The sequence below is a fragment of the Heptranchias perlo genome, chromosome 7 (genome assembly GCF_035084215.1).
Source record: "Heptranchias perlo isolate sHepPer1 chromosome 7, sHepPer1.hap1, whole genome shotgun sequence".
NCBI lineage: Eukaryota > Metazoa > Chordata > Chondrichthyes > Hexanchiformes > Hexanchidae > Heptranchias > Heptranchias perlo.
In genome coordinates, this window is record NC_090331.1 from 88,723,397 (window position 1) to 88,750,915 (window position 27,519).

The window sequence follows — 27,519 nt, forward strand, 5'->3', positions numbered from 1 at the left end:
GCTGCACTTTCAGGTTTCAATAAGTAATACTTACAAGTGCTGTTCAGCTGTCTTGTGAAGTTTCCATATGTTCATTTCTCTGTTTCTAAGTTGGCGTTTGCAAGGCCCACCGTGTGTAGGTTGTGTCTCAAGTGGGTACTACATTTTCCTCAGTTGTCTCTTGCAAACGTTTACCTGACGTGCAGCTCAGCACTTCTCTCTGGGGGGGGGGGGTCACAGAGGAATAACTGATTTCCTCCCCCTTTCCCCCCCCCCCTCCCCTTGTGGTTGGTAACCTCTCTCAAAGGATTAAATTGCTTAAGGAATATAAATTGTACACAATAGTTTTTTAGGAATAAGTGGCTTTGATGGGTTGAAAGACCTTTTCTCATTCCATACTTTATCTCGTTGGAAATTTCTTGCTCGCTATGCTTGTAAGAAATTCCTGAGGAGATAAGGCCTTTAACAAAATTTAGGGGTCACAGGTTAATAATTATTAGCAATGTTTGTTCTTTTTGTCAATTAACAGTGCATGGGGCCATTCCCAACACAGTAGCATAGTGCACAAGGGTCTATAGGACCCAGTCTCCCATTTCTACAGCATCTTCAAACTCATTTCCCCGCCCCCCCACACAATTCTCCATAAATCTAGGACTGTTGTATTTTCTTAGGCTGGGGACTTCAAGACCATCAAAGTCAGTCCCATTCTCCTCTTCCATCCATAAAACTGACAGCCTTTTAACTTGATCTGTTGGGAGTCTTGTTGTCGGCAAATGGAATCTTAAGTCATGTTTAGATGACCTGAAGAGTTTCACTTCAGTGCGATTTACACAGGATTAAGTCTCCCGAAGTAAATCCTCGACTGTATTTTACACAAGGTCCTTTAGAAATAACCAGTTTTGACTTTAGCAAGTAAAATAATCCCTGCCATCAGAGTTGCCTATTTGATAGAAGTGAAAATGCCATTATTATATTTTTAAAAAGCATTAAGATGCATTTAAAAAAAAAACACAGCATTGTGTACCATGCTTTCCTTGAAATAATGGGGACTCATCAGTGCGCTGAATTTATTGGCAATTGTATCATTTCTGTTGTTGTCCTGCATTCTAATTAGCTTTTGCTCATCATTCGGGCTGTGCCATTTCAACTTTGGAGGTGCTGAAATGGGAATGACACGTTCATTTGAATTTTGGTGGTGGGTGGGGGGGGGAGGGAGCAAGGACAGTGATAGTTTTCTGCTTTTGGGTCACTAATGGTATTTAATGTAGGTAGTGAAAGAAAGAAAAAGCTCCCACAAACAGCAATGTGATAATGACCAGATAATCTGTTTTTAATGTTGGTTGAGGGATAAATATTAACCAGGACACCGGGGAGAACTCCCCTGCTTCTCTTCGAAATAGAGCTGTAGGATCTGTAAAGTCCACCTGAGATGGCAGAGAGGGCCTCGGTTTATCATCTCATCCCAAAGATGGTACCTCCGACAGTACAGCACTCCCTCAGTACTGCACTGGAGTGTCGGCCTGGATTTTGTGCTCAAGTCTCCGGAGTGGGACTCAAACCCATTACTTTCTGACTCGCAGACGAGAGTGCTACCAACTGAGCCAAGATGCACATGGCACCACGTGCACCAGCAGTCATTTAGGCCATCTCAAGCCACAGCCACAGCCCCATCTGTAATGAGGCAATTTTTCCACCCCATTGTAGTTTAGTGCATATACTCTGTGGACTGGTAACATCCATAATATCTTGAAGCAGGTGACTAACATATTTCAAAATATACTTTATTTCATAAAATTTAAAGATACCACAATTCCAAGGTGATACAATACAACACGAATCGTACACAATACGATTCCAATATTACAATTTAGTACGTATCTTATACATGCTGTACAGTACAAGGTGGGATGACCTTACACGGTGGCCTTTCCTCGTAGAGCCTTTGTGCAGGTCGCACCCTCGCTTCAGTGTGTCCCGCAGCACGTACTCCTGGACCTTGGAGTGTGCCAGTTAGCAACACTCGGTTGTGGACAGCTCCTTCAGCTGGGAGACCAGCAGGTGTTGGACGGACCAAAGGACCTCCTTCACTGAGTTGATGGTCTTCCAGCCACAGTTGATATCCGTCTCGGTGTGTGTCCCGGGAACTGCATGTGGAGCACAGCGTCCTGTGTAAACGAACTGATGGGAATGAACCGGGACAGATACGAATGCATCTTTCTCCACACCCTCTGTGTGAAGGGGCAGTCCATCAGGAGGTGGACGATGGTCTCCTCCCCGCTGCAGCCTCGAGGGCAGCTCGCGGTGGCGCTGAGATTCCGTGCGTGTTGGCAGGACCGTACTGGGAGGACCCTTCTCACCATCATCCAGGTTACATCCTGGTGCCTGTTGGTCAGTTCTGACTGAGATGTTCTGCAAAATGGCATCGACAGTCTGGTTAGGGAACTGCCCGATCGGATCCACCCTCTTTTTCCTTGCAGGACTCATGGAACGTTCTGTGTCGACCACTATCTGACAGCCTTGTGGTCGAAAGGGTTCCTCCTCAGGAACTTCTCCACCTGGGACAGGTGCTGGGGTATGGTCCAGCTGGACGGGACGGGCTTGGCCAGACCCAGCCTTCTCAGTGTATTGGACAGGTAGAAACTTAGCACGTAGTGACACTTGGTGTTTGCGTACTGGGGCTCTACACACACCCTAAGGCAGCCACACACACTGGCTATCAACAGACACATTTTCTCTTGACCCCGCAATCCCCACCCTCACTAGGAGAAATTCAGTAATCAAGTAACTTGGAGCGAAACTGATAACCTTTTAAGGCATTCCTGTCGTAGCACCTCCAGAGTTCTCTATTTACTACAATGCCCAACTAATCCACTAGTGGCCAGTTGAAAAGGAGCTTTCTGACAATGACAACGACGAAGGTTTAACACCATGTAACTTCACTTCAGTTTCTATTTCATGCCTGCATTTTATCTCGTCACTTATTTGCCTATTTCATTTTTCTACCCTCCCATTACTATTTGACATCAATTTTAAACTGCTTTGTTTACTTTTATCTGTTGCAAATATTTGACAATCAACAAATCAACCACGAAACAGTACCTAGTGAGATTCTATACTGCAGCAAATTTTCAAGATAATCAATTAATGCACGGGGCTACCTGCAGTGAATGTCATAAGGGGCTAACAGTGGAATCAATGCAGTGTGAAATCAAATTGGTTTCCTGTAAACATTTGCTGCAGATTGTTTCTTGTGTGTGTGTGCTTTTTTTCCTGGGTAGAACTGATCCTGTGAGCCCCAAATCAGAACCGTAAGGAGAAGCAGAGCCAATTCATTGGAGCAATTATAATGGATTAAAATTAGAAAGCTTGCCTTTACATAATGCCTTATCCATATCCTTGAGATGCACCTAAAGTACTTCACAACCAATGCATTACTTTTGAAGTGCAGCCTCTGTTTATGTAGGCCAACGTGGCAGCCAATTTGTGCACAGCAAGATCCCACAAATAGCAAACAAATGATCAGTTGATCTGTTGTTGGTGGTCCGAGGGGGGAATGTTGCCCTGGGCGTACGGAAAACTTGCCGCTCCTCTTCAAATAGTATCATAGAATCTTTTACTATCACCTGAACAGGCAGACAGGGCCTCAGTTCAAGGTCTCATTCAAAAGATGGCACCTTCCTGAGCACTGCATTAAAATGTCAGCTTAGATTATGTGCTTAAGTCACGGAGTGCAGCTCAAACACACACCTTCACACTCGAGGTGAGAGAGATCTTAATTTAGCCAAGCTGGCACTTAGCTCATTTATTCAGAACTAAAATGGCTCCCAGATCAAACATAGGACTTAAAATTCTTTAGGTGCCAACCGTGGTTTAGTTGGTAGCACTCTCTCCTCTGAGGCAAAAGGTTGTGGGTACAAGTCCCGCTCTAGAAACTTGAGCACATGATCTAGGCTGACTCTCCAGTGCAGTACTGTTGGAGGTGCCATCTTTCAGATGAGATGTTAAACCGAGGCCCTGTCTGCCCCCAAGGTGTAAAAGGTCCCTCTGAGGATCCTTATTTGAAGAAGAGCAGGGGAGTTCTCCCAGCCAACATTTATCGCTCAACCATTGCCATGAAAAATAGATTCTTTCGTGATTTATCTCATTGTTGTTTGTGGGATCTTGCTGCGTGCAAAATTGGCTCCTGCATTTCTTGACATTACAACAGTGACTATGGTTTAAAATTAATTAATTGCTTCTGAAGTGCTTTTTGGATATTCTGCGATTGTGAAAGGGGCTATATAAATGCAAGCTCTTGTAATATTTTCCTTTTATTTTGCTGATTGCAATGAGTGGTATCATTACTGGAGAATGGCCTGTTTTCCACCTTTTTATTGCGCATTGTTAGCATGAAATATTCTCAAGTCAAATGGTGCATGGACCAGATTTTGAGAAAATCTCCCTCTAATCTGCCCTAACAAATGCCTCAACTCCCACCACAGAACAGCATCCACTGTTAAACCACTGTAACAATCTGTTTCCCAGTCCAGCCTATTCTACAGCCCATCAAAGTGAGGTTGCTCATTTCTGTTAAATTATGGGAAGGTCAGAGCTGGCTTTGGACCCTCCTGATGGAGAGAAAAAGTAAACTTTCTTTCAGTTGATTTGGGATGGATTCAAACCCAGGTTGTAGGGGGTGAAAGGTCACTTGTGTGCTTTCCTCACAATGCCTGAGTGAGTTGTATTTTTTGATTTTTATTTTTTGCTGTTTCATAAATGGCATATCGACAATGTGAAAATTTTGCTGAACATTAAAGAAGTACGAATATAAAATCTGTAGTACCATCCCTCCTGAAGTTCAGACACTTCCAAATGGTCCTGGGTTTGAATCCATCCCAAATCAGCTGAAAGAAAGTTTACTTTTTCTCTCCATCAGAAGGGTCCAAAGCCAGCTCTGACCTTCCCATAATTTAACAGAAATGAGCAACCTCACTTTGGGCTGTAGAATAGGCTGGATTGGGAAACAGATTGTTACAGTGGTTTAACAGTGGATGCTGTTCTGTGGTGGGAGTTGAGGCATTTGTTAGGGCAGATTAGAGGGAGATTTTCTCAAAATCTGGTCCGTGCTCCATTTGACTTGAGAATGGTTCTTGGTCAGAAACTGGTGTTGATTCAGCTGATGGCTTTACAACATTTCCTACAGTACAACAGTGACTACGCTTCAGAAGTACTTCATTTGCTGTAAAGTGCTTTAGGACGTCCCGAGGTCATGAAAGGAGCGATATAAATGCAAGTCTTTTTTTTCCAATCAATTAAAAATGGCAATGGTGAAATCGATGCCACTATTCACAGTTTCCATTGGGCACTTTTGACGAAAAAGCCTTGGCCCTAATATGCACAGTCACAGTACATTATAGGGTGCCTCCAAAATTGAGCTACTACGAGGGATTTTGCTGAATTTGCTTCTCCTGGACATGTATTAGCAGCAAAAAAAACCACTTTCAGCCAGCTGCCTGCTGTATTGAGCATGCATCTGTTAACCAGTGACCATACCATTTAGTGTATCTGTTTCACAAAGCACACTTAATGGTTAAAAAGCCAGTACGTCCAATACAGCGGCCTACAAAACAAAGCAGGTTTTCAAAGAGCTTGAAGGATCAGTTTATAAATCTGCGCAGATTATTTTTAGATGAAAGAAAACACCTGTTATTAATATTCCCAAAGCAATTAGCAGAGGTTTGAGGGAGGGGGGAGGAGAAAGGTGTTTACATTTAGTAACTGTTACAATCTGAGCCTCTGCTCCTTAATTCTACTATAAATGCAGCTGCAATGCAACTTACCAGCGTTCCTATTTGTGTTCTTGCTTGATCTATATATTTGGTTAAAGTTGCAAAAAAAACCTCAAACTCAACCCCAGAAAAGAATTCTGGATGTAATTCACAACACTGCCATTAAAAAAAGCATACCAATTATAGGGTAAAAATTGTTCTTCTGTGCAATGAAATGTTTGGATTTATTTAGGGCCTTGTCACATCTTTGTCAAATGTACCAGAGCAGTTCAGGCAATCGTTTCTTTGCAGTATTCACGTTATATATGCAGTCAAAGAATTCATTATTCACACAGCAAGATTTCACAGACAGCAAGGAGACACAGGACCAGATAATTTGTTTTCGGTAGTGGAGAACTTCTTGATGTGCTACGAATCGCACCATTGGATCTTTCACATCCGCCTCAACCACTGGTGCAGGCAGATGGGAATTTGGTTCAATACCTCACCCAAGGGACTACATTGCCAACAATAGTTTGCTCAGTCTTGCATTGGAGGGTCAGTCTACATGTTGAGCTCAAGTCCTGGAGTGGGGCTCAACCCCAGATGAGAATGCTACCAACTCAACCAAGCTGACACTAGTAAGAGAACATGAAAACAGATGTGAAAGTGTGACTGGAATACTGAATTACACTCCAGGAGGCTTGGCCTACTTCTGTGCTCATGCACAAACAAATGTTCATCTACTCATGCAAGGACATGCTTGCTTTCCATTGCAAAAAAGTAATTTCTCAGTGAATCCAGAAAATGTTGGTGTTGGGAAAGGGCTGACTGAACAAAATGAAATTGGCAACTTGGTCATAATTTTATCTTGAGTTGCAATATTACTTTTTCAAAATAAAAGTATGCCCTTTAAGTCAACAGCCATTAGCATAGTTAGTTCCTCTTGGGTGAATCCATGATAAATAAACCTTTCTGTGGATGACCAAATAAAACATCCATCTCGTGTTACTCTGCAATACTGAATTACACCCGTGGAAATTCTTCGCCACCTAAGAGTTAAAGAAAGAAAAAACATTTGTTCCATTGTGTCTGGGCTGATGCTAACTCTTCAATTGGAACAAGAAAGGAAGTTATGGTAAATCTTCATAAATCACTGGTTAGGCCTCAACTGGAGTATTGTGTCCAATTCTGGGCACCACACGTTAGGGAGGATGTCAAGGCCCTGTAGAGGCTGCAGAGGAGATTTATCGGAATGGCACTAGGGATGAGGGACTTCAGTTATATGGAGAGACTGGAGAAGCTGGGATTATTCTCCTTAGAGCAGAGAAGGTTAAGGGCAGATTTATTAGAGGTGTTCAAATTTATGAAGGGTTTTGATAGAGTAAATAAGGAGAAATTGTTTCCACTGGCAGATTCAATAGTAACTTTCAGAAGGGAATTAGATGTATACTGGAAAAGGAAAAAAATGCTGGTCTATGCGGAAAGAGCAGGGGAGTGGGACTGATTGGATAGTTCTTTCAAAGAGCCGGCCGAGGCACGATGTGCCGAATGGCTGCCTTCTGTGCTGTACGATTCTGTGAATCAACTCCAATCTTCTTTCCCTGCCTTTCCATGTTTCTTTTTATATTTTTCCTTTTCAAATACTCAGCCAATTCCCTATTAAAAGATGTTATTGTCTCTGCCTCTATAGCCACTTGTTGTCAAGCATTCCCTGTTCTTAAACCTGCGTGGAAGAATTTTCTTTTTGCGTTGCTCCATTGTTGTTCTTGTAAAGGAGACGTTTACTTAGGCTCCCAACTGGTATCTCATATATGGCCAAACTCACATAGTTTGCAAAGAATAATCCCACTATTGCCGTGACTTTTGCAAATCCAAATTTTTCTCTTTGAACACCATAAAATTCAGTTCCAGTTTCTTTACTTGGACTGTCTCCTAGATTTTAATGGCCTGCTAGTGTCAGCTGTGACCTGGATACTTGTTTTTACTGTATTAACTAACAATCCTTATGCTCATAATTTTTTTTAGTCCTCACCTAATAATGATTTAATTATCCTCTGGTATGCAAATCTGGATAAACATATTTTCCAATACCCTGCATTCCAGGCCTCTGTGTAAACTCTTCTAGTATCTAGTTTCCTCTATGTTTATCTCTCTTTTTAATATCATCAAGGAGAAGTCAGAAGCTGTATTTCCAAACACATTTTATTCATAACAGTCTTTTGTTCCTGGACAGGTGCAGGAAAGGCAACTACTCAGCCTGTACATCAGATGGTGCTGTACTGGGAATCTACTTCTCAACTAGATATTAGTTGCTTCAGTATAGCGATTCATTTTTCTACACTCTAGGGTCCCAGTGTACATGTGACCTGTAACGTCATTCGTTTTACCTCTGCTCCTGTACCTAACTTCTCCTGAACTGTGAATGAGATGGGTAATCTCACTGGACTCCCCCACTCCCAGGATCCAGCGTCCCTCAGGGTTTCCCTGTAAAGGAGGCACGTAATCTCACTAGGCTATCCTGGATATATATCTTCAAATAAGTATTGATGTAAATGATGTGCACCAAAGCAATGATGTTCGTACATTTGGCTGCCATTAAATTTCATATAGAGAAGAAAGAAAGTAAAAGGAAAATAAGGGATCAATGCATTGAGCTTTTCTCTCTCTTGCCTCGATGTCAGTATGTCCCATACTGCCAGCAGCAGTGTGTAGTGCACAACATGATCTGAGTGTTTTGGGATGGTGACAATTGCGTTTAAAACAAAGGGACAAGGGGGAGGGAAGAAGCAGTGAAAGTGCTGTTTGTTCCAGTCATCTCAGGTTTACTACCCGAGCCACATACTAATTGGCATAAAGATAGGCGGATCAGAAAGGTGAATGCGTGGCTGAAAGTCTGGTATGGGAAGGAGAGGTTCCATTTCATGGGACACTGTCACCAGTACCGGGACAGGAAGGAGCTGTACCGCTGGGACGGGCTCCACTTGAACCTGAATGGAACCAGAGTCCAAGTGGAAAGGATAAATAGGGCGGTGCATAAGGCTTTAAACTAGCAAGATGGGGGGAAGGATCTGGTAGCAATAACAAAAGCTTAAAGATAAAAGAAAAGGAGATGAGTGTAAGGGTCAGACCAGGCTACGGATTTAAGATAACATCAATGGTCAAGGAACAAATACGGTTACAAAACAGAAGTATAAAAGGACTGTTTAAAGATAAAGTAAATGGATCAATTATTAAAAGATGAATTAAATTGTCTGTACAGCAATGTACACAGCGTCCAAAATAAAACAGGGGAACTGGAGGCAATAATCCGTAGTGAGGAACCAGATGTAATAGGAATAAGTGAAACATGGCTACTTAAAGAACAGGACTGGCAACTAAATATTGCAGGTTATAACATAATCAGAAAGGATAGGTAAGGAAGAATGGGGATGGAGCAGCTGTACTAATTAGAGATAACATAATGGCAGTAGAAAAAGGGACATAACTAACAGAAGGATAGAAATAGAATCCATATAGAATCCTAAAAAGTTACAGCACAGAAGGAGGCCATTCGGCCCATCGTGTCTATGCCGGCCGAAAAAGAGCTATCCAGCTTAATTCCACTTTTCAGCACTTGGTCAGTAGCCCTGTAGGTTACGGCACTTCAAGTGCACATCCAAGTACTTTTTAAATGAGTTGAGGGTTTCTGCCTCTACCACCCTTTCAGGCAGTGAGTTCCAGACCCCCACCACCCTCTGGGTGAAAAAAATTCTCCTCAGCTCCCCTCTAATCTTTCTACCAATTACTTCAAATCTATGCCCCCCCCCCCCCCCACCCCGCTCACTTTACCCCTCTGCATTCTATCTAGTCCCGTCATAATTTTATATACCTCAATTAAATCTCCCCTCAGCCTCCTTTGTTCCAAAGAAAACAGCCCAGCCTATCCAACCTTTTCTCACAGCGAAATTTCTCCAGCCCTGGCAACATCCTCGTAAATCTCCTCTGTACCCTCCAGTGCAATCACGTCTTTCCTGTAATGCGGTGACCAGAGCTGTACGTAGTACTCTGGCTGTGGCCTAACCAATGTTTTATACAGTTCTAGCATAACCTCCTTGTTTTTATATTCTATGCCTCGGCTAATAAAGGATAATGTTTATCCCGTCCAATATTTCACACTCCTCCTCCTTAACTAGAGTCTCTGCATCGTCCCCCTCTTTTGTGAAGACAGACGCAAAATATTCATTAAGAACCACATCCATATCTTCTGCCTCCATACATAGGTTACCTTTTTGGTCTCTACTCGTTTGTTAGTTATCCTCTTGCTCTTTATGTATTTACAAAACATTTTTGGGTTTTCCTTAATTTTACTTGCCAGTATTTTTTCATGTTCTCTCTTTGCTTTCCTAATTTCCTTTTTAATTTCACCCCAGCACTTTCTATACTCCTCTAGGCTTTCTGCAGTTTGACATAAGCTTCCCTTTTTTACCTTATCTTACCCTGTATGCTCCTTGTCATTCAAGGGGCTCTAGATTTGGCAGTCCCACCCTTTTTCTTTGTGGGAACATGTTTACTCTGTACCCCTTGAATCTTCCCCTTAAATGCCTCCCACTGTTCTGACACTGATTTACCTTCAAGTAGCTGTTTCCAGTCCACTTTTGCTAAATCACTTCTCAGCTTAGTAAAATTGGTCTTTCCCCAATTTAGAACTTTTACTCCTGTTCTATCTTTGTCCTTTTCTATAACCATGCTAAATCTAACTGAATTTATGATCATTACCACCAAAATGCTCTCCCACTGTTACTCCTTCCACCTGCCCAGCTTCATTCCCTAAAACTAAATCCAGAACTCCCCCCTCCCCCCTCTTGGGCTTGCTATGTACTGGCTAAAAAAGTTCTCCTAAAAGCAATTTAAGAATCCTGCGCCCTCTATACCTTTTGCACTAATTGTATCCCAGTTAATATTAGGGTAGTTGAAATCCCCTACTATTACTGCCCTATTGTTTTTGCACTTCTCAGAAATTTGCTTACATATTTGCTGTTCTATCTCCCTCTGACTGGGGGTCTTTAGTACACTTCCAGGAGTGTTACTGCCCCTTTTTTGTTCTTGAGCTCATTCCATATGGCCTCGTTTGATGATCCTTCTAACATATCATCCCTCCTCACAGACGTAATTGCTTCTTTAACCAATATTGCCACCCCACCCTCCTTTTTTTTTTATCTCCCTCTCTATCTCGTCTGAAAACCCTGTAACCAGGAACGTTGAGCTGCCATTCCTGCCTCTGCTTAAGCCATGTTTCAGTAATAGCTAAGATATCGTACTTCCACGTGTCTATCTGGTCCCTCAGCTCATCTGCCTTATTCACTAGCCTCCTTGCATTGGGGTATATACCATTAAGCACTGCCACACTCCTTTGTTGTCTAGTTTTTAACCTTTGTTTCCTCTGCCTTCCAAACTCACTTACTAATTTTCTGTCTTCCATTTCCAGCTCTGCTTCTCTCCCTTCTGAATCTACGCTCAGGTTCCCATCCCCTTGCCAAGCTAATTTAAACCCTCCCCAACAGCACTAGCAAACCTCCGATAAACTCTTAGGTAATGACAGTGAAATGGCAGAAATATTAAATAATTACTTTGCCTCAGTATTTACCAGGGAGGCTAACATGGTGGACATGACTTTAGAAGAAGAGATCAAGAAAGATATAAAGACATTTAAGACAGAAAGGGGGGAGATAATTGATCAACTAATCAAACTTACAGAGGATAAAACCCCTGGTCTGGATGGAATGCATCTGTGAATATTAAAAGAAGTTAGGGAAGAGATAGCAGAGGCACCATTACATATATATAAAAAATCATTAGAAAAGGGAATAATGCCAGAAGACTGGCAGACAGCTAATGTGATTCCTATATTTAAAAAAGGAGATAGAACCAGTCCAGGGAACTATAGACCAATTAGCTTAACATTGGTGGTAGGAAAGATAATGGAATCCTTACGCAAAGATATCATAGAAAAACATCTAGAAACTGAAAATATAATAAAGAATAGTCAGCACGGATTTCAAAAGGGAAGGTCATGCTTGACCAACCTTATTGAATTCTTTGAAGAAGTAACAGAAAGGGTAGATAAGGGTAATGGAATAGATATAATATATTTGGATTTCCAAAAGGACTTGATAAGGTACCACACAGTAGATTCATGACTAAGGTTATGGCATGTGGAGTCATGGGAGAAGTAGCAGAATGGATAGAAAACAGAGTAGGGGTTAAAGGTAGTTACTCAGACTGGGAAGTAGTGTTCCACAAGGATCGGTGCTGGGACTACTTTTGTTCACCATTTACATAAAGGATTTGGACTCGGGAATTGGAAGTACAATTTCCGATTGGACACCAAATTGGGGGTTATAATTAATACCAAGGAGGACTGCGACAAAATACAGGAAGACATTAATAAACTTGCAGAATGGGCGTGTAATTGGTAAATGAAGTTCAGTATAGATAAATATAGATAGTATTACGTTTTGGTAGCAAGAATAAGGTGGCCACGTACTGCTTGGATAATCTAAATGGGGTAGAGGAACAAAGGAATCTCAAGGTACAGCTACACAAATCACTAAAAGTAGCGACGCAGGTTAATAAGGCCATTTAATAAAGCAAACCAAGAACTGGGGTTTATTTCTAGAGGGATAGAATTGAAAAGAAGAGACGTTATGTTAAACTTGTATCGAACCTTGGTTGGACCATACTTAGAGTACTGTGCACAGTTCTGGTCTCCATATTATAAAAAGAATATAGAGGCACAGGAGAAGTTGCTAAAAAAGATTCACACTGATGATACCAAAACAGAGAGAATATACTTATCAGGAAAGGCTGAACAGCTGGGCTCTTTTCTCTAGAAAAGAGAAGGCAGAGGTATGACCTGATAGAGGTCTTCAAGATAATGAATGGATTTGAGAGGGTAGACCGAGAGAAAATGTTTCCAATTTGGGCGAGTCCAAAACTAGTGGTCATAAATATAAGATAGTCACTAATAAATCCAATAGGGAATTCAACATGAAACTTCTTTACACAAAGAGCAGTAAGAATGTGGAACACACTACCACAAGGAAGTAGAAATAGCATAGATACATATAAGGGGAAGCTAGATAAACACATGAGGGAGATAGGGTTAAATGAGGTAAGGAGACTCGTGTGGAGCATAGATCCAGTTGGGCCGGATGTTCTGCTTCTGTGCTGTAGACTTGATATAACTTAGACTCTGTCCTCTTGTGCATTCCCCCACCCCCCGACTTTGCCCCGCCATTGGCTTGCCTTCAGCTGCCTAGGGGCCATTCTCTGGAATTCTTCCTTTTTCTTTCCTAGTCTGTCTCTGCACTCTCTCTCTCTCTCTCTCTCTCCTCTTCTCTTCTCTCTCTCTTTTTCTCTCTCTCTCTCTCTTTTTCTCTCTCTCTCTCACCTCTGCTTTCTCTCTCTCTCTCTCTCTCTCTTCTCTGTTCTCTACCTTTCTCCGATTGTCGTCTTTCCCTCTCTCTGTCTCTTCCCCCCCACCCCCCCCCCACCCCGCATTGGATAGACTCAGTCGAATTACTGCACTGTAACACTGCCTGCCTGTTGTTCTGTGTATAATTAAGGTGGGGAAGTGAAATGCTGAGACAGTGGAAGATTGGCCACAGCTCAAATATTTCAAGGCCAGAAGGTGATGTCCCTGTGAGCATTCTACTTAACCAACAGCTGGATTATACAAGGCCAAACAGATCGGCTGTCTGTTCTTTTGGTAGGCTATTGCTGATGATCAGTGAATTCCCCCCTTCCCCCAAGGAGTAATTAGAACTGTTTTAAAGCACATCAATACACTTTTTAATGAAGTACTTTCTGTTATTCTAACACTACGATGTTTATACTGGCTAGCAGTCCGGAATGTAAACAGCAAGGTGTTAGAATTTCTTCTACACTGCCAATTTTGGCTGAAGTCATTAAAAAGGAGTTTAGAGGTTCATCATTGACTGGTAGTAACATTCAAGTATCTTAAATGTAGTGAAGGAGGGTTCCTGTAGTTTATTGATTTCGAGAAACAAATTGGTAATAAAGCATGTCCAAAATATCCGCAGATCTGCATCAGCATTGAGTAAATGTTGGTCTACTCACCTCTGTTCAGGTCAAATGAAGCATTACACTCATACTATACTATACCCTGTGTTCGCTGACCTACATTAGTTCCTGGTCCGGCAACACCTTGATTTGTAAAGATCCTTGTGTTGAAATCCCTCCACAGCCTCGCCCCTCCCTATCTTTGGAACCTCCTCCGGCCTTACAACCCTCCAAGATCTCTGCGCTTCTTCAGATCTGGCCTCTTGTGCATCCCCAATTTCCTTTGTCCCACCTTTGGCAGCGCTCCACTATTGGTGGCCGTGCCGTCAGCTGCCTAGGCCCTAAGCTTTGGAATTCCCTCCCTAAACCTCTCCGCCTTGCCACCTCTCTCTCCTCTAAGACGCTCCTTAAAACCTACCTCTTTGACCAAGCTTTTGGTCACCAGTCCTAATATCTCCTTATGTGGCTCGGTGTCAAATTTTGTTTGATAACGCTCCTGCGAAGTGTCAGGTACATTTTACCACATTAAATATGCTATATAAATGCAAGTTGTAATTAGAATTGCCAATCTTGGAGGTTATTGAACCTACATATGTATTCACCTGTAATTCAATACTGGGGGCAGTTTTTGTGATGACTGTGCAATGTTGAGTTACAGGTGAGCCATACGTTTCCTCCCCCTTCAACGAAATTTACAGGAGCTATGCGTTTCATAGACTTGTTGCACTGCATCCTTCTGCTGCTCCCTAAAAACACACTGAGGCCAGTTTTCATGATGCAAATGGGTATTCCTGGAACCGTATGTGTTCAAAATAAATTATTAGCTCAGAAGAAATCTTTCAGGTGTAGTCATGGTGGCTATTCTGTGCAACTTTTCCAGGAAAGAAATGGGCACCGCAAGCACTCTGAAGTGCCAATTTGGAATCTAGCTTCAGACACTGGCAGCTGTGACTTTTGGCAATTGTTTGTGCACATGTATTATATTTACATTAAAAGAACATCTATAGTCTTTGGGCCAGCTTGTTGCCTCTTGCTGGTATTGCTACTTCTGCTAATCCTGATGTCCTTTTTTTTGCGTGCAGGAGAAGCTATGTCCGTCATTGGCTCTTGGTAGGATCATGTTACAAATGGCAACAGTGTTGCCCAATATTTTAAGCTTGGCCTGGCAGCCTCCCACGGTCAATATTTTTAACAAAGTGCCTTTTGAAGCCCTTTTGGCAGCAATGCATTTCAAGGCTAGAATGCTCATTTTGCCTAAAGTTTACTGTCCTCTGTACTGACTTCAGTTTTCTGCTATCCATCAAAGGCCATCAACTTCAATCATTTATTTCTAGATGCACTGTTCCTCCTAATTGGTGACTTTAATTGTGAACATGAGGATTAGCTAGGAAGCAAAGCAAAAAGAAACATCACTACTATGTTGCTTTTCCCTGCACAACTGTTAATGATTTCACCCACCAGGTTTTGTCTCCTACTAGAGATTTAATGTTGACTAGCTTCCCAGGTTCCCTGAAAGTGTTCAACAAAATACCAGTTGGTATATCTAACCAATATTTAATCTGTGACCAAGTTCCCTTTTGTTTATGTTTTAAGGAATTCTAAGCATTAGATTGTGTGCAGAACCGTTTCAAGAAAGAATAAAGACTTTTATTTAATTCGCGACTTTCACGACCTTGGGTTGTCCCAAAGCGCTTAATAGCCAATGACGTACTTTTTGAAGCGTAGTCACTGTAGGAAACGCGGCAGCCAATTTGCGCACAGCAAAGGTCCTACAAACAGCAATGTGATAATGACCAGAAAATCTGCTTTAATGATGTTGGATAATGCCCAGGAACCTGGGAGAACTCCCCTTCTTCGAAATAGTGCCATAAGATCTTTTATGTCTACCTGAGAGGGCAGACGGGGCCTCAGTTTACTGACTCATCAGATTTCATATGTACTCAGAATAAGCAGATCATATTCAGCACTGAGATATATTATAGAATCACAGAATGATACAGCACAGAAGGAGGCCATTCAACAATCGTGTCCATGCCGGCTGTTTGAAAGAGCTATCCAATTAGTCCCACTCCCCTGCTCTTTCCCCATGGCTCTGCAAATTTTTCCTCTTCAAGTATTTATCCAATTCCCTTTTGAAACTTATTATTGAATCTGTTTCCACCATCCTTTCAGGCGGTGCATTCCAGATCATAACAACTCACTGCATAAAAACAATTCTCATCATCTCTCCTTTGGTTCTTTTGTCAATTACCTTAAGTCTCTGTCCTTTGGTTACTGACCCTTCTGTCACTGGAAACAGTTTATCCTTATTTACTCTATCAAAACTCTTAATGATTCTGAACACTCCATTAAATCTCCCCTTAACCTTCTCTGCTCTCAGGAAAACAACCCCAGCTTCTCTAGTCATTATATAATATATTATATAATATCCAAGTAATTGCACATTTGCATCGGCTTACAGTCTGGTTTATTATGTTTTTCCAAAACAAAGGGGAAATGCTTTGGTAGAGATGAAAGTCTTATCTCTCTGCCAACTCACGATATGACAAAGCCTTAGTTGAAAAACAAGTATTGACCAAATCACAACGGGCAAATATAGACCGCATTCGACGGTGTGCAGAAAAATTCTATTATTTTCAGCACTGAGGTCAAGTAAACAACTCTACCAAGAAAGATAGACTGTGATGTTGATCATTCCTCTCTACTCTAATGCTGGTAAATTCCCATCACTAAAAATTGTTCAGCTCCTTGACTTGTAAATTGCATTTGATCAGTGATGGGGCAAACAAGTGACAACAATGACTGCAAAAGCTGGTAGAATCTTGGGAACTCTCAAGAAAGCTCAGCCCTACTGCCTGTAATGAGGGTAGCCGATGCTATGTCAGATTCTACTCTCTCAAGCATTGCAAAGATGTGAGCAGGCTGTAAGTCCTTGTATGCCAAGATCTCTGCGCTCCTCCAATTCTGGCCTCTTGCGCATCCTTGATTTTCATCGCTCCACCATTTCCGACTGTGCCTTCAGCTGTCTAGGCCCTAAGCTCTGGAATTCCCTCCCTGAACCCCACATCCTTTAAGACGCTCCTTAAAACCTACCTCTTTGATCAAGCTTTTGGTCACCTTCCCTAATATCTCCTTATGTGGCTCAGTGTCAAATTTTGTTTGATAACGCTCCTGTGAAGCGCCTTGGGATGTTTTACTACATTAAAGGCGCTGTATAAATGCAAGTTGTTACGCCAAAGCTTAAATGTAATTACCAATCACTTGCTTGACTAGGACTCCTTTACTGTGTGTTTGCCTTTGGGAAATCTGTTCCCTTTTGGTGCCTTGTATATTAATGTGTCGAAGTCTTTTTATGCTTTCTGCAACTAGTAGGATCAGTTTCATGAGATGCATTCTTAGTACACTTGTTGGCTGCACAGGTGTTATACCGTCTAATACATACAAAAACCTTTCCACTAATTAGATTAATAGTGAGGTTTAAGATTTCTAGCTCAGAAGCACAGTTAACAGATTAACATTTGCAAAGGGGCCAATAGGAAACATCAAGGTTTGTGAACAAATACTATTTGTAAATTTTTTTTTAGCTTGCTTCTAAAATCATTGAATTTCCAATCCTAAATAAGGTGGACATTTTTCCTTCCTTGTTTGCTGTTCTGGTTTCAGCTATATTTAAATTGGTTATGGTTAGTTCACCTTGTTGAAATGAACAGGAAATGTGCAGTCAGAATTGGCTTTATGTTCTGGTCCATACACTTGAGGATTAAACATTACATGAAATTCAAAACTTATTGTAACAAAGACACAGTGAGATAAACTTAATAACATCTTCAGATTTTATTTTATGCCTATACTTGTAAAGAAAGGCAGAATAAATATTGTAAAGTATTCTATTAATAGTTTGCAATCCAGTAATGGACATGAAGCATTTCTTGGAAGTTCTACGTATAGATTTGCCAAATGTTAAAAGTTAAACCAATGAAATTATTGGTCTTGGTTAAGTAATCCTGATGTTGAAACACGTGCCTGAGATGTGAGATTCTAAGATTCCTGTTTTTATATTTGATTGAATTCAGCAGTTAGTTTTGCATTTATTTAGGAAGTGTAAAAGGTGGAGCATAGAGATGTATTTTAAAGCAGAACCACGGTGAATCGTACATGCCAACCAAGAGAACTAACAAAACTTGACCAAAATTAACTAAATTGACGCATAATCCCTAACGATCTCCTGATGGAATTCTTGTATAACCGTTTGTCTCTCCTAATCTTACAGGGAGTGAACTGGGCACCTACAGACAATGGAAGAACAGACCGCTCAGGACTGATGGACAAGCATTCAAAATGCACTTTTGGGTATGGTGAATCGAGATTCTACAATTGGTATCAGAGAGCTGAACTCGGTGACTGGTACTCTCTGTGGGAGGAAAGATGTCCCAATATCCTTCCTTTTTTTTGTGATGTGTGAGATTTTTTTTTTCTCTGTGTTTTGTCCTCTTGCCATTCGTTATCTTAACTTTCTGAATGGGTGTAGCTATGTTAGCAGTTCCAAAATTTAAAAGTTGTTTCTGTACGGACCAACTGGTATACGGAGCACCCCAGGGTAAATGCTCTATTTTCCCCTGGTTAGGGGTGGTGGGAGGGGAAGCCTTATCTCCCCACCTACCACTCAATGGCAAACTATATTGGTAGATCAGTACTCTACATCATTGAGGCTGGCTTGTTTAATCGTTCTAATTCCTTCTCCAATGCATTCTACTAGCCCCATTTATTAAAGTGGTTTCCAGTTTCTCTTCTTTGGAGGGAAAAACATTGCACCCAGTTGTCACCACTGTTTTCTTTGCTACGTTGCGTAGGAAAACACAATTTGATACGGAGTTTCACAGAAAAGGCCTCTTTAAGAACAATCTGCTGATATTTAGGAGCAAACCTCCATGAGCCGGTTGTGCTGCGCTGGTACTGTGACACCATGGAATGGTAGAGCACGAGTTCTTGACTTCAGCTCCTTGTAATTGGGGGAGGAGAATGGGGAGGCAAAAGTGAAGAAAAGTAAGTAGAGATGATACGCTTCACCATAGTGAAGTGAGAAACCAGAGAGATCGTCCTTCTATATGTGGTCCCACCTCCTCCCTCCTCGGGCCCCCCCGCCTCCTCCTCCTCCTCCTCCGGCCCCCCGCCTCCTCCTCCTCCTCCTCCTCCTCCCTCCTCGGGCCCCCCCCCCCCGCCTCCTCCTCCTCCTCCCTCCTCGGGCCCCCCCGCCTCCTCCCTCCTCGGGCCCCCCCGCCTCCTCCCTCCTCGGGCCCCCCCGCCTCCTCCTCCTCGGGCCCCCCCGCCTCCTCCTCCTCGGGCCCCCCCGCCTCCTCCTCCTCGGGCCCCCCCGCCGCCTCCTCCTCCTCCTCCTCCCTCCTCGGGCTCCCCCTCCTCCTCCTCTCTCCTCGGGCTCCCCCTCCTCCTCCTCTCTCCTCGGGCCCCCCCGCCTCCTCCTCCTCCTCCTCCCTCCTCGGGTCCCCCCGCCTCCTCCTCCTCCCTCCTCCCTCTTTTGCTCCCTCTCTCTTTCTCCGAATCTCTATCTCTCATTCAACCCGGCACCTTGTAGCAGTCCGTTACAGTGGCAGTGGAAGACATCTAAAGAATGGGGTGGGGAGAAAATACTGAACTGAAAGGCTATCTATCCTCTATATTTCCTTCACAAAATGGAAGCTATCATGCTCACCTAAACTATTATAAAATGATGCTCACAGCGATGTTGAGGAATTCATAAACACTAAAAGATGCATCTTTTACAAATTCTCTCTCCTCCCAACTCTTCCCACCTCCCCCCACCCCCCCACCCCCCCCCACCCCACCCCCCCCACCCAATGTAGCCTTGGAAATGGCACCTTTTATCTCATAGGGAAGCGTGGCATTTCTCCTTATCTTTCTCCACTTCCTTGTGAGGAAAAGAACCTGATAAAGTTACTAGTGACTTACATTTCCTGCTAACAGTTGCTCCTCCATCCAAAGCCCTTGTGTGGTGGGTTTTTTTTGCCTCTGACTGCTCCTACTCATAAAACTTTGAATTATTTACTTTCTATTCCCACTGAACAACTGTTATGGTGTCTGGGAGGCAGTGAAAGTTTATCCAAGGTCTTTTCTTAGTTAATCTATCCTTCCCGTTTTCTTTTCCTGCGTTGTTAAAGGTATCTCTTTCTTGATCAATCAGCCTATTTCGGGGAGGGGAGGGAAGGGGGGTAAAGTGGAGGAAATTGTTTGTCATGCAATGCTTGTGTGTCCAGTCTTGTTTTCTTGTCTGACGGAGAGCCGCACAAGTTGTTCCACTCCTTGGGACTCATCCTCAATGTGTGATAGAGAGCTTACTGCCATTTGGCCTACCTCTCCCTGACTCCAGCTTGAATGAAGTCAGTAGTTTGCAAGCTGACCCCAGACGCTGCTCCCTCCCTGCCTCCTCCCAAAACTGGATGGACATTTGGAATGCCACAGACTTGTCTTGAGACGTGACCAAAGCGTGTACACTCTTCCCTTGGGTGACTGTGGTATTTCAGGAATTTCTGGCTTGCATGCCAAAATTTCTTAATGCAAACAGGAGCCATTTCTATTTTGGGGGGTGGGGGGGGGGAGGAGGAGGAGAAAGGAAGGGATTAAAAGTTGTAGGAAATATTTACATTTTTCGATTTTTAAAAAATGTCTACTGTGAAAATTACGATGGGAGTCTCGATACAACCTCTACTTTGGGTAACCCTCTTCTCTGCAATCCCCTCATCCCCATGGAATCAACCTTCCATTTATTTACACGCAAGAATTTATGGGTTGCAACCAGAAATTCCTTATAGTAACAGCCAATTAAGATCCACCGCAGTGTCTTAAAAAATGTATAACCAGGTGGAATAATAATATATGCATTTGCATATTTCCATAGAATAACGAGGAGACATCACATGGCTCTGTGTATCTCTTAGAATCATAGACTTGTACAGCGGAGAAGAAGGCCCATCGTGCCTATGCCGGCTCTTTGAAGGAGCTATCCCATTAGCCCCACTCCCCTGTTCTTTCCCCATCGCCCTGCAAATTTTTCCTTTTCAAGTATTTATCCAATTCCCTTTTTAAAGGTTACTATTGGATCTGCTTCCACCACCCTTTCAGTCATTGCATTCCAAATCATAACTTTCTGCGTTTAAAAAAAAATCTCATCTCCCCTCTGGTATTTTTGCATGCTGTATGAGAAATTGATATTTGCTTTTCCCAGATGTCAAATGACACAAAACATCTGCGTGCTGTTGTCTGCAGTTATGAAAGCTGCAAAAGACATTAATTGGACAGATTAACTCTTTGTGATGCCTTCAATAAGATTTTTGCATGAAAATGAAACCTGAAATTGCCTTCAGTGTTCATGGGCTGGGGAATGGAAGAGATCGATCCAGGTTCTTGCTGCAGCATGTTAATCGCTTAGTTCGCGGTCAATTGTGCGCATGTGAGAACATCTGGTCAGATCCGGTTCAGGCTTGGTTGTGGTGACCCTGATAGTCGGATAGTCCATTGGCACTCGCTGACCAGGCTCGTCCGTAAAGGTGCCAGCTGTGGCTCAGTGTGTAGCATTCTTGCCTCTGAGTCAGAAGGTTGTGGATTCAAGTCCCACTCCAGAGACTTGAGCACAAAATCCAGGCTGACACTCCCAGTGCAGTACTGAGGGAGTGCTGCATTGTTGGAGTTGCCATCTTTCAGATGAGACGTTAAACTGAGGCTCCGTCTGCCCTCTCAGGTGAACGTAAAAGATCCCATGGTGCTATTTTGAAGAAGAGCAGGAGAGTTCTCCCCGCTGTCTTGGCCAATATTTATCCCTCAACCAACATCATTAAAACATACTATCTGGCCATTATCACATTTTTTTTTTGTGGGAGCTTGCTGTGCGCAAATTGGCAGCTGCGATTCCCACATTACAACAGTGACTACACTTCAAAAAATACATCATTGGTTGTAAAGCACTTTGGACATCCTAAGGTTGTGAAAGGTGCTATATAAATAGAAGTCTTTTTCTTTCTTTCTAAAGAATGCACATGTGAGTGAGCTACATGTGGGCCGCGGAGAGGAGACGAGAGGAGAGGAGAATTAAGGGGGGGGGTGGAGAAATGGAAGCAGCAAATTAAACCAGCAAGATTGAGGGAGGGATGTAATAGGAGGAGAGGTGTGGGTCTGAGGCACAACGTGTGACTGAGCCACAGCGCCAGAATCTGAAAATTGTCAAAGGATATTGTTTTGCAACTTGCCCCCTCCCTGGATACGTATTCCGTAAGCCTTCCTCTGACCATCTGTTGTTTTATGTAATGTGCGTCGTGCTTTTTAAAAAAAAATCTCCTGTGGCCAACATAGAGTCGGTGTCTGCTAACTGCCATGGGTGAGGAGGCGGTAGGATAATAAAGAACATGGTTCACAGGTGTAACAGCACAGACTGCGTAGGTGTGTGCAGTTCAAGAATAGACCATCTCCGAACATAACAACAACTTGCACCTTTAACGTTGTAAAACATCCCAGGAGCATCATCAGACATAATTTGACACCGAGTCACATAAAGAAATATTAGGACCGACGTAGGTTTTAAGGAGCGCCTTAAAGGAGGAGAGGTAGAAAGGCGGAGAGGTTTAGGGAGGGAATTCCAGAGCTTTGGGCCTAGGCAGCTGAAGGCACGGCCGCCAATGGTGGAGCGATGAAAATTGGGGATGCGCAAGAGGCCAGAATTGGAGGAGCGCAGAGATCTCGGCGGGTTGTAGGGCTGGAGGAGGTCACAGAGATAGGGAGAGGCGAGGCCATGGAGGGATTTGAAAATAAGGATGAGAATTTTAAAATCGAGGCATTCCCAGACCAGGAGCAACTGTGGGTCAGTGAGCTCATCCAAAACTCTGCTGCCCATATCCTAACTCGCATCAAGTCCAGTTCACATATCACCCCTCTGTTCGCTGATCTACATTGGCTTCCAGTCCAGCTACGCCTCAGTTTTAAAATTCACATCCTTGTTTTCAAATCCCTCCATGGCCTCACCCCTCCCTATCTCTGTAACCTCCTTCAGCCTTACAACCCCCCGAGATCTCTGCGGTCCTCCATTTCCGGCCTCTGTGCAGTGGTAAACGCACTGGAAATGCTGCCAAATGTCCTGTTGGACCAAGGTGCTGTTTGATGCAGCACTACACTATGAAGACCAGAAGGTTTTACTGTTCTTGTTTTGGTCTATTGTGTTAACCCAGGTAGTGTATGCAACAACTGTCTTCTGCATTCCTGGACTAAAGAGGGGACAAATTGACCAGAGTTTGCACTCTTAAATCGGATTCAGTGACTCCTAGAGAAACGTGTGTGTGTGTGTGTGTGTGTGTGTGTAAAACTGAAGACAGAATCAGGCTCAGCTGTGATGCCCTCCATGGTTGAACAGCTTATCAATAGTCACTCAAGGACCAAGCAGAACAATAATCCACGCTGAAAATTTTAATTTTCCAGTTTAGGTGATTTCCCCTCCCCACACTGTCAGAGAAGATGGAAGATTTGCAACATTCTAGACATGGTACCATTTCATGTATTGAAACATGTTTTTTAAAAAATCAGTCAAGAAAGGAGGGAGAGAGAAAATCAGTGAACTACAGGCCAGTTAGCCTGACATCAGATGTCGGGGAAAATGCTGGAATCCATTATTAAGGAAGTGGTAACAGGGCACTTAGAAATTCATATGATTAGGCAGAGTTAACATGGTTTTATAAAAGGGAAATCGTGTTTGACAAATTTATTAGAGTTTTTTAAGGATGTAACAGCAGGGTAGATAAAGGGGAACCAGTGGATGGTAGTATATTTGGATTTTCAAAAGGCATTCGATAAGGTGCCACATAAAAGGTTGCTACGCAAGATAAGGGCTCCTGGGTTGGAGGAATATATTAGCCTAGATAGAGGATTGGTTAATGAACAGAAAACAGAGAGTAGGGATAAACGGGTCATTTTCAGGTAGGCTGTAACTAGTGGGGTGCCTCAAGGATCAGCGCTTGGGCCTCAGCTATTTACAATCTATATTAATGACTTAGATGAAGGGACCGAGTGTAATGTATCCAAGTTTGCTGCTGATATAAAGGTAGTTGGGAAAGTAAGCTGTGAGGAGGACAGAAAGAGTCTGCAAGGGGATATAGACAGGTTAACTGAGTGGGCAAGAAGGTGGCCGATGGAGTATAATTTGGGGAAATATGAAGTTATTCACTTTGGTAGGAAGAATAGAAAAACAGGATATTTTTTAAATGGTGAGAAACTAATTAAGTGTTGGTGTTCAGAGAGATCTGGATGTCCTCATACAAGAAACACAGAAAGTTAGCATGCAGGTACAGCAAGCAATTAGGAAGGCAAATGGAAGGGCCAATGGAAGCCTTTATTGCAAGGGGGTTGGAGTACAAGAGTAAGGAAGTCTTGCTGCAATTGTTACAAGGCTTTTTAAAAATTTGTTCATGGGATGTGGTCGCTGGCGAGGCCGGCATTTATTGCCCATCCCTAGTTGCCCTTGAGAAGATGGTGGTGAGCCGCCTTCTTGAACCGCTGCAGTCCGTGTGGTGATGGTTCTCCCACAGTGCTGTTAGGAAAGGAGTTCCATGATTTTGACCCAGTGACGATGAAGGAACGGCGATATATTTCCAAGTCGGGATGGTGTGTGACTTGGAGGGGAACGTGCAGGTGGTGGTGTTCCCATGTGCCTGCTGCTCTTGTCCTTCTGAGTGGTAGAGGTCGCGGGTTTGGGAGGTGCTGTCGAAGAAGCCTTGGCGAGTTGCTGCAGTGCATCCTGTGGATGGTGCACACTGCAGCCACAGTGCGCCGGTGGTGGATGGGGTGCCAATCAAGCGGGCTGCTTTGTCCTGGATGGTGTCAAGCTTCTTGAGTGTTGTTGGAGCTGCACTCATCCAAGCAAGTGGAGAGTATTCCATCACACTCCTGACTTGTGCCTTGTAGATGGTGGAACGGCTTTGGGCAGTCAGGAGGTGAGTCACTCGCCACAGAATACCCGGCCTCTGACCTGCTCTTGTTGCCACAGTATTTATATGGCTGGTCCAGTTAAGTTTCTGGTCAATGGTGACCCCCAGGATGTTGATGGTGGGGGATTCGGCGATGGTAATGCCGTTGAATGTCAAGGGGAGGCGGTTAGACCCTCTCTTGTTGGAGATGGTCATTGTCTGGCGCGAATGTTACTTGCCACTTATGAGCCCAAGCCTGGATGTTGTCCAGGTCTTGCTGCATGCGGGCTCGGACCACATCTGGAGTACTGTGCACGGTTTTGGTCTCCTTATCTAAGGAAGGGTATACATGCCTTCGAGGCGATCCAACGAAGGTTCACTAGATTCATTCCTGGGGTGAGAGTGTTGTCCTATGAGAAGAGATTGAGTAAAATGGCCCTATATACTGTGGAGTTTAGAAGAATGAGAGGTGATCTCATTGAAACGTATAGGATTCTGAGGGGGCTTGACAGGGTAGATACTGAGAGGTTGTTTCCCCTGGCTGGAGAGTCTAGAACTAAGGGGTCAGCCATTTAAGACTGATATGAGAAGGAATTTCTTCACTCAGAGTTGTGAACTTTTGGAATTCTGTGGTTGCTGAGTTGTTGAGTATATTCAAGGCTCAGAGAGATAGATTTTTGGACTCTAGGGGAATCAAGGAATATGGGGAACGGGCAGGAAAGTTGAGTTGAGGTCAAAGATCAGCCATGATCTTATTGAATGGCGGAGCAGGCTCGAGGGGCCGTATGGCCTACTCCTGCTCCTATTTCTTATGTTCTTACGTTCTAGTCATCATGCTTGCTGCTAATGCTAACAGTTGAGCAGCTAAGCTGATCTCGCACACATGCACATACGTACGTATACAAGCACGTGTGTATGCGCACGTGTACACCCATGTATACACGTGTAGCTTGAGCACTAGTGTTCTATCACAGTGCTGCATTACGAGGAGACTTTATTCTCTTGTTTCAGCAATTGTATTTTTGAGTGCTTTGACTTCTGAAGACTAAACCTCAGTATTGATTGCACCCATTTATGCTGTAAACACCCAGCTGCAGGAAGAAATGCAATGCCTTTGTTCTATTTATTTACATTTGACTTGTTTGCTTCTTTTAAAAAATATCCTTAAGGCCCTGACAGATGCATTATAATCCAGTCATCCTACACTATTTACTTATTTGGGAGAATGGGTTAAAAAGCTGTGGTTTTGTAGAGTCCCAGCTGTTGTTGGGTGTAACCTCATCCATCTTATCTCTCTTTTTGGCAGTGATTTGACAAAGAAGGTGGAGTTTTCTGGAGACGGTGGCCCCCTGGGAATCCATGTAGTGCCCTTTAACTCTACGCTGAGTGGAAGGTAAAGTATCCAAAAGTACATCTATACTTAAAACTACAGAGAGATTGCGTCCCTTGAGATCAGGTGCCATATGGTGCCTGTGGATATACTACTCCCGACATGAGCGCTGCTCCAGCTGAGCACTGGTTCAATAAAGTGGGTTTGAAAGAAGGCCTTATTGACAAAGCATTGTTTCTCTGTCAATATGTGTGTTTACAGAATGTTACAGGTTTACAGTCCATAACAATTTGGCCTCAAGTGCGATTGGTATTGATACAATTACCTCTGGAGGTCATTGAGTGAAATTGGTAACTTTAGGCCGAATGAAGCTAGAACATTTCTCAATTGCCATACTTCCATTTTTATTTCCTTTATGCAAAGGTGAATATCTCGATTTAACAATTTTTTTAAAATCACATGGGCGAAAGACTCAACAGACTAGGGCTCTTTTCTCTAGTAAAAAGAAGGCTGACGGATGACCTAATAGAGGTCTTTTAAAATTACGAAAGGGTTCAATAGCGTAGCTGTAGAGACGTTTCCACTTGCAGGGGAGTCCAAAACTAGGGGCCATAAATATAAGATAGTCACTAATAAATCCAATAGGGAATTCAGGAAAAACCCTTTACTCAGAGAATGGTTAGAATGTGAAACTTGCTACCACATGGAGCAGTTGAGGTGAATGGCATAGATACGTTTAAGGGGATGCTAGATAAATGCATGAGGGAGAAAGGAATAGAAGGATATGCTGATAAGATTAGATGAAGTAAGGTGGGAGGAGGCTCATGTGGAGCATAAACACCAGCACAGACCAGTTGGGCTGAATGGCCTGTTTCTGTGCTGTACATTCTATGTAAGTGCATCAAGTGGTTAATTTTTCTTCTACATTGACCATGGGAAATAAGCCAGCAAACTCCACGGATGGGACCGTCATGCATGACTGTATTTTAAATGCGTGCCATATCATCACACCACATGACATGATCCTTTCTGTGCCATGTATAGTCTCGTCGTGCCACCCACCACTGGCTGTTTTTTTTTTCCATCATTGTGGTTTGCATTTTTAACAGTTCCATTAGTGGTAAAGAAACAATCCTGTAAACAACACTGCTGCTTTTTATTGTAAGAATTTCAGAAGTTCCAGTAGTTAACTTTTCTGTTTGGGAATTGTGGTTTCTGTTGAATTCATGTGGAGAGTCAGCTTTAAATTTTGTGTAAACTGCAAGGAGAACCTTTTCCGTTAAAACGAGGACTGGTGATGTCTTTTGCCATAACCTCAGCCAGAACTCTACACCATACAAATTACTATACCTGAGAGTGGCACTTTACTAATTGTACTGAGCTAATTTTGAGTACTAACGGACTAGCTGCATTGCATTATGGGGCGAACAGTGTGTGGTAGAAA

At 43.1% G+C, this 27,519-nt stretch overlaps 1 protein-coding gene across 3 annotated transcripts in view; it reads left to right on the top strand.

Moving 5' to 3' along the window:
• Positions 1-27,519, top strand: part of LOC137323945 (partitioning defective 3 homolog B-like) — a 750,054-nt gene that overhangs the window by 276,348 nt on the left and 446,187 nt on the right. For all 3 annotated transcript variants that reach the window (XM_067988088.1, XM_067988089.1, XM_067988092.1), the window contains 2 exons: positions 18,061-18,140; positions 26,052-26,138. In XM_067988088.1, coding sequence (XP_067844189.1) covers positions 18,061-18,140; positions 26,052-26,138 — 167 coding nt within the window. The remainder of the gene's footprint in view (positions 1-18,060; positions 18,141-26,051; positions 26,139-27,519) is intronic.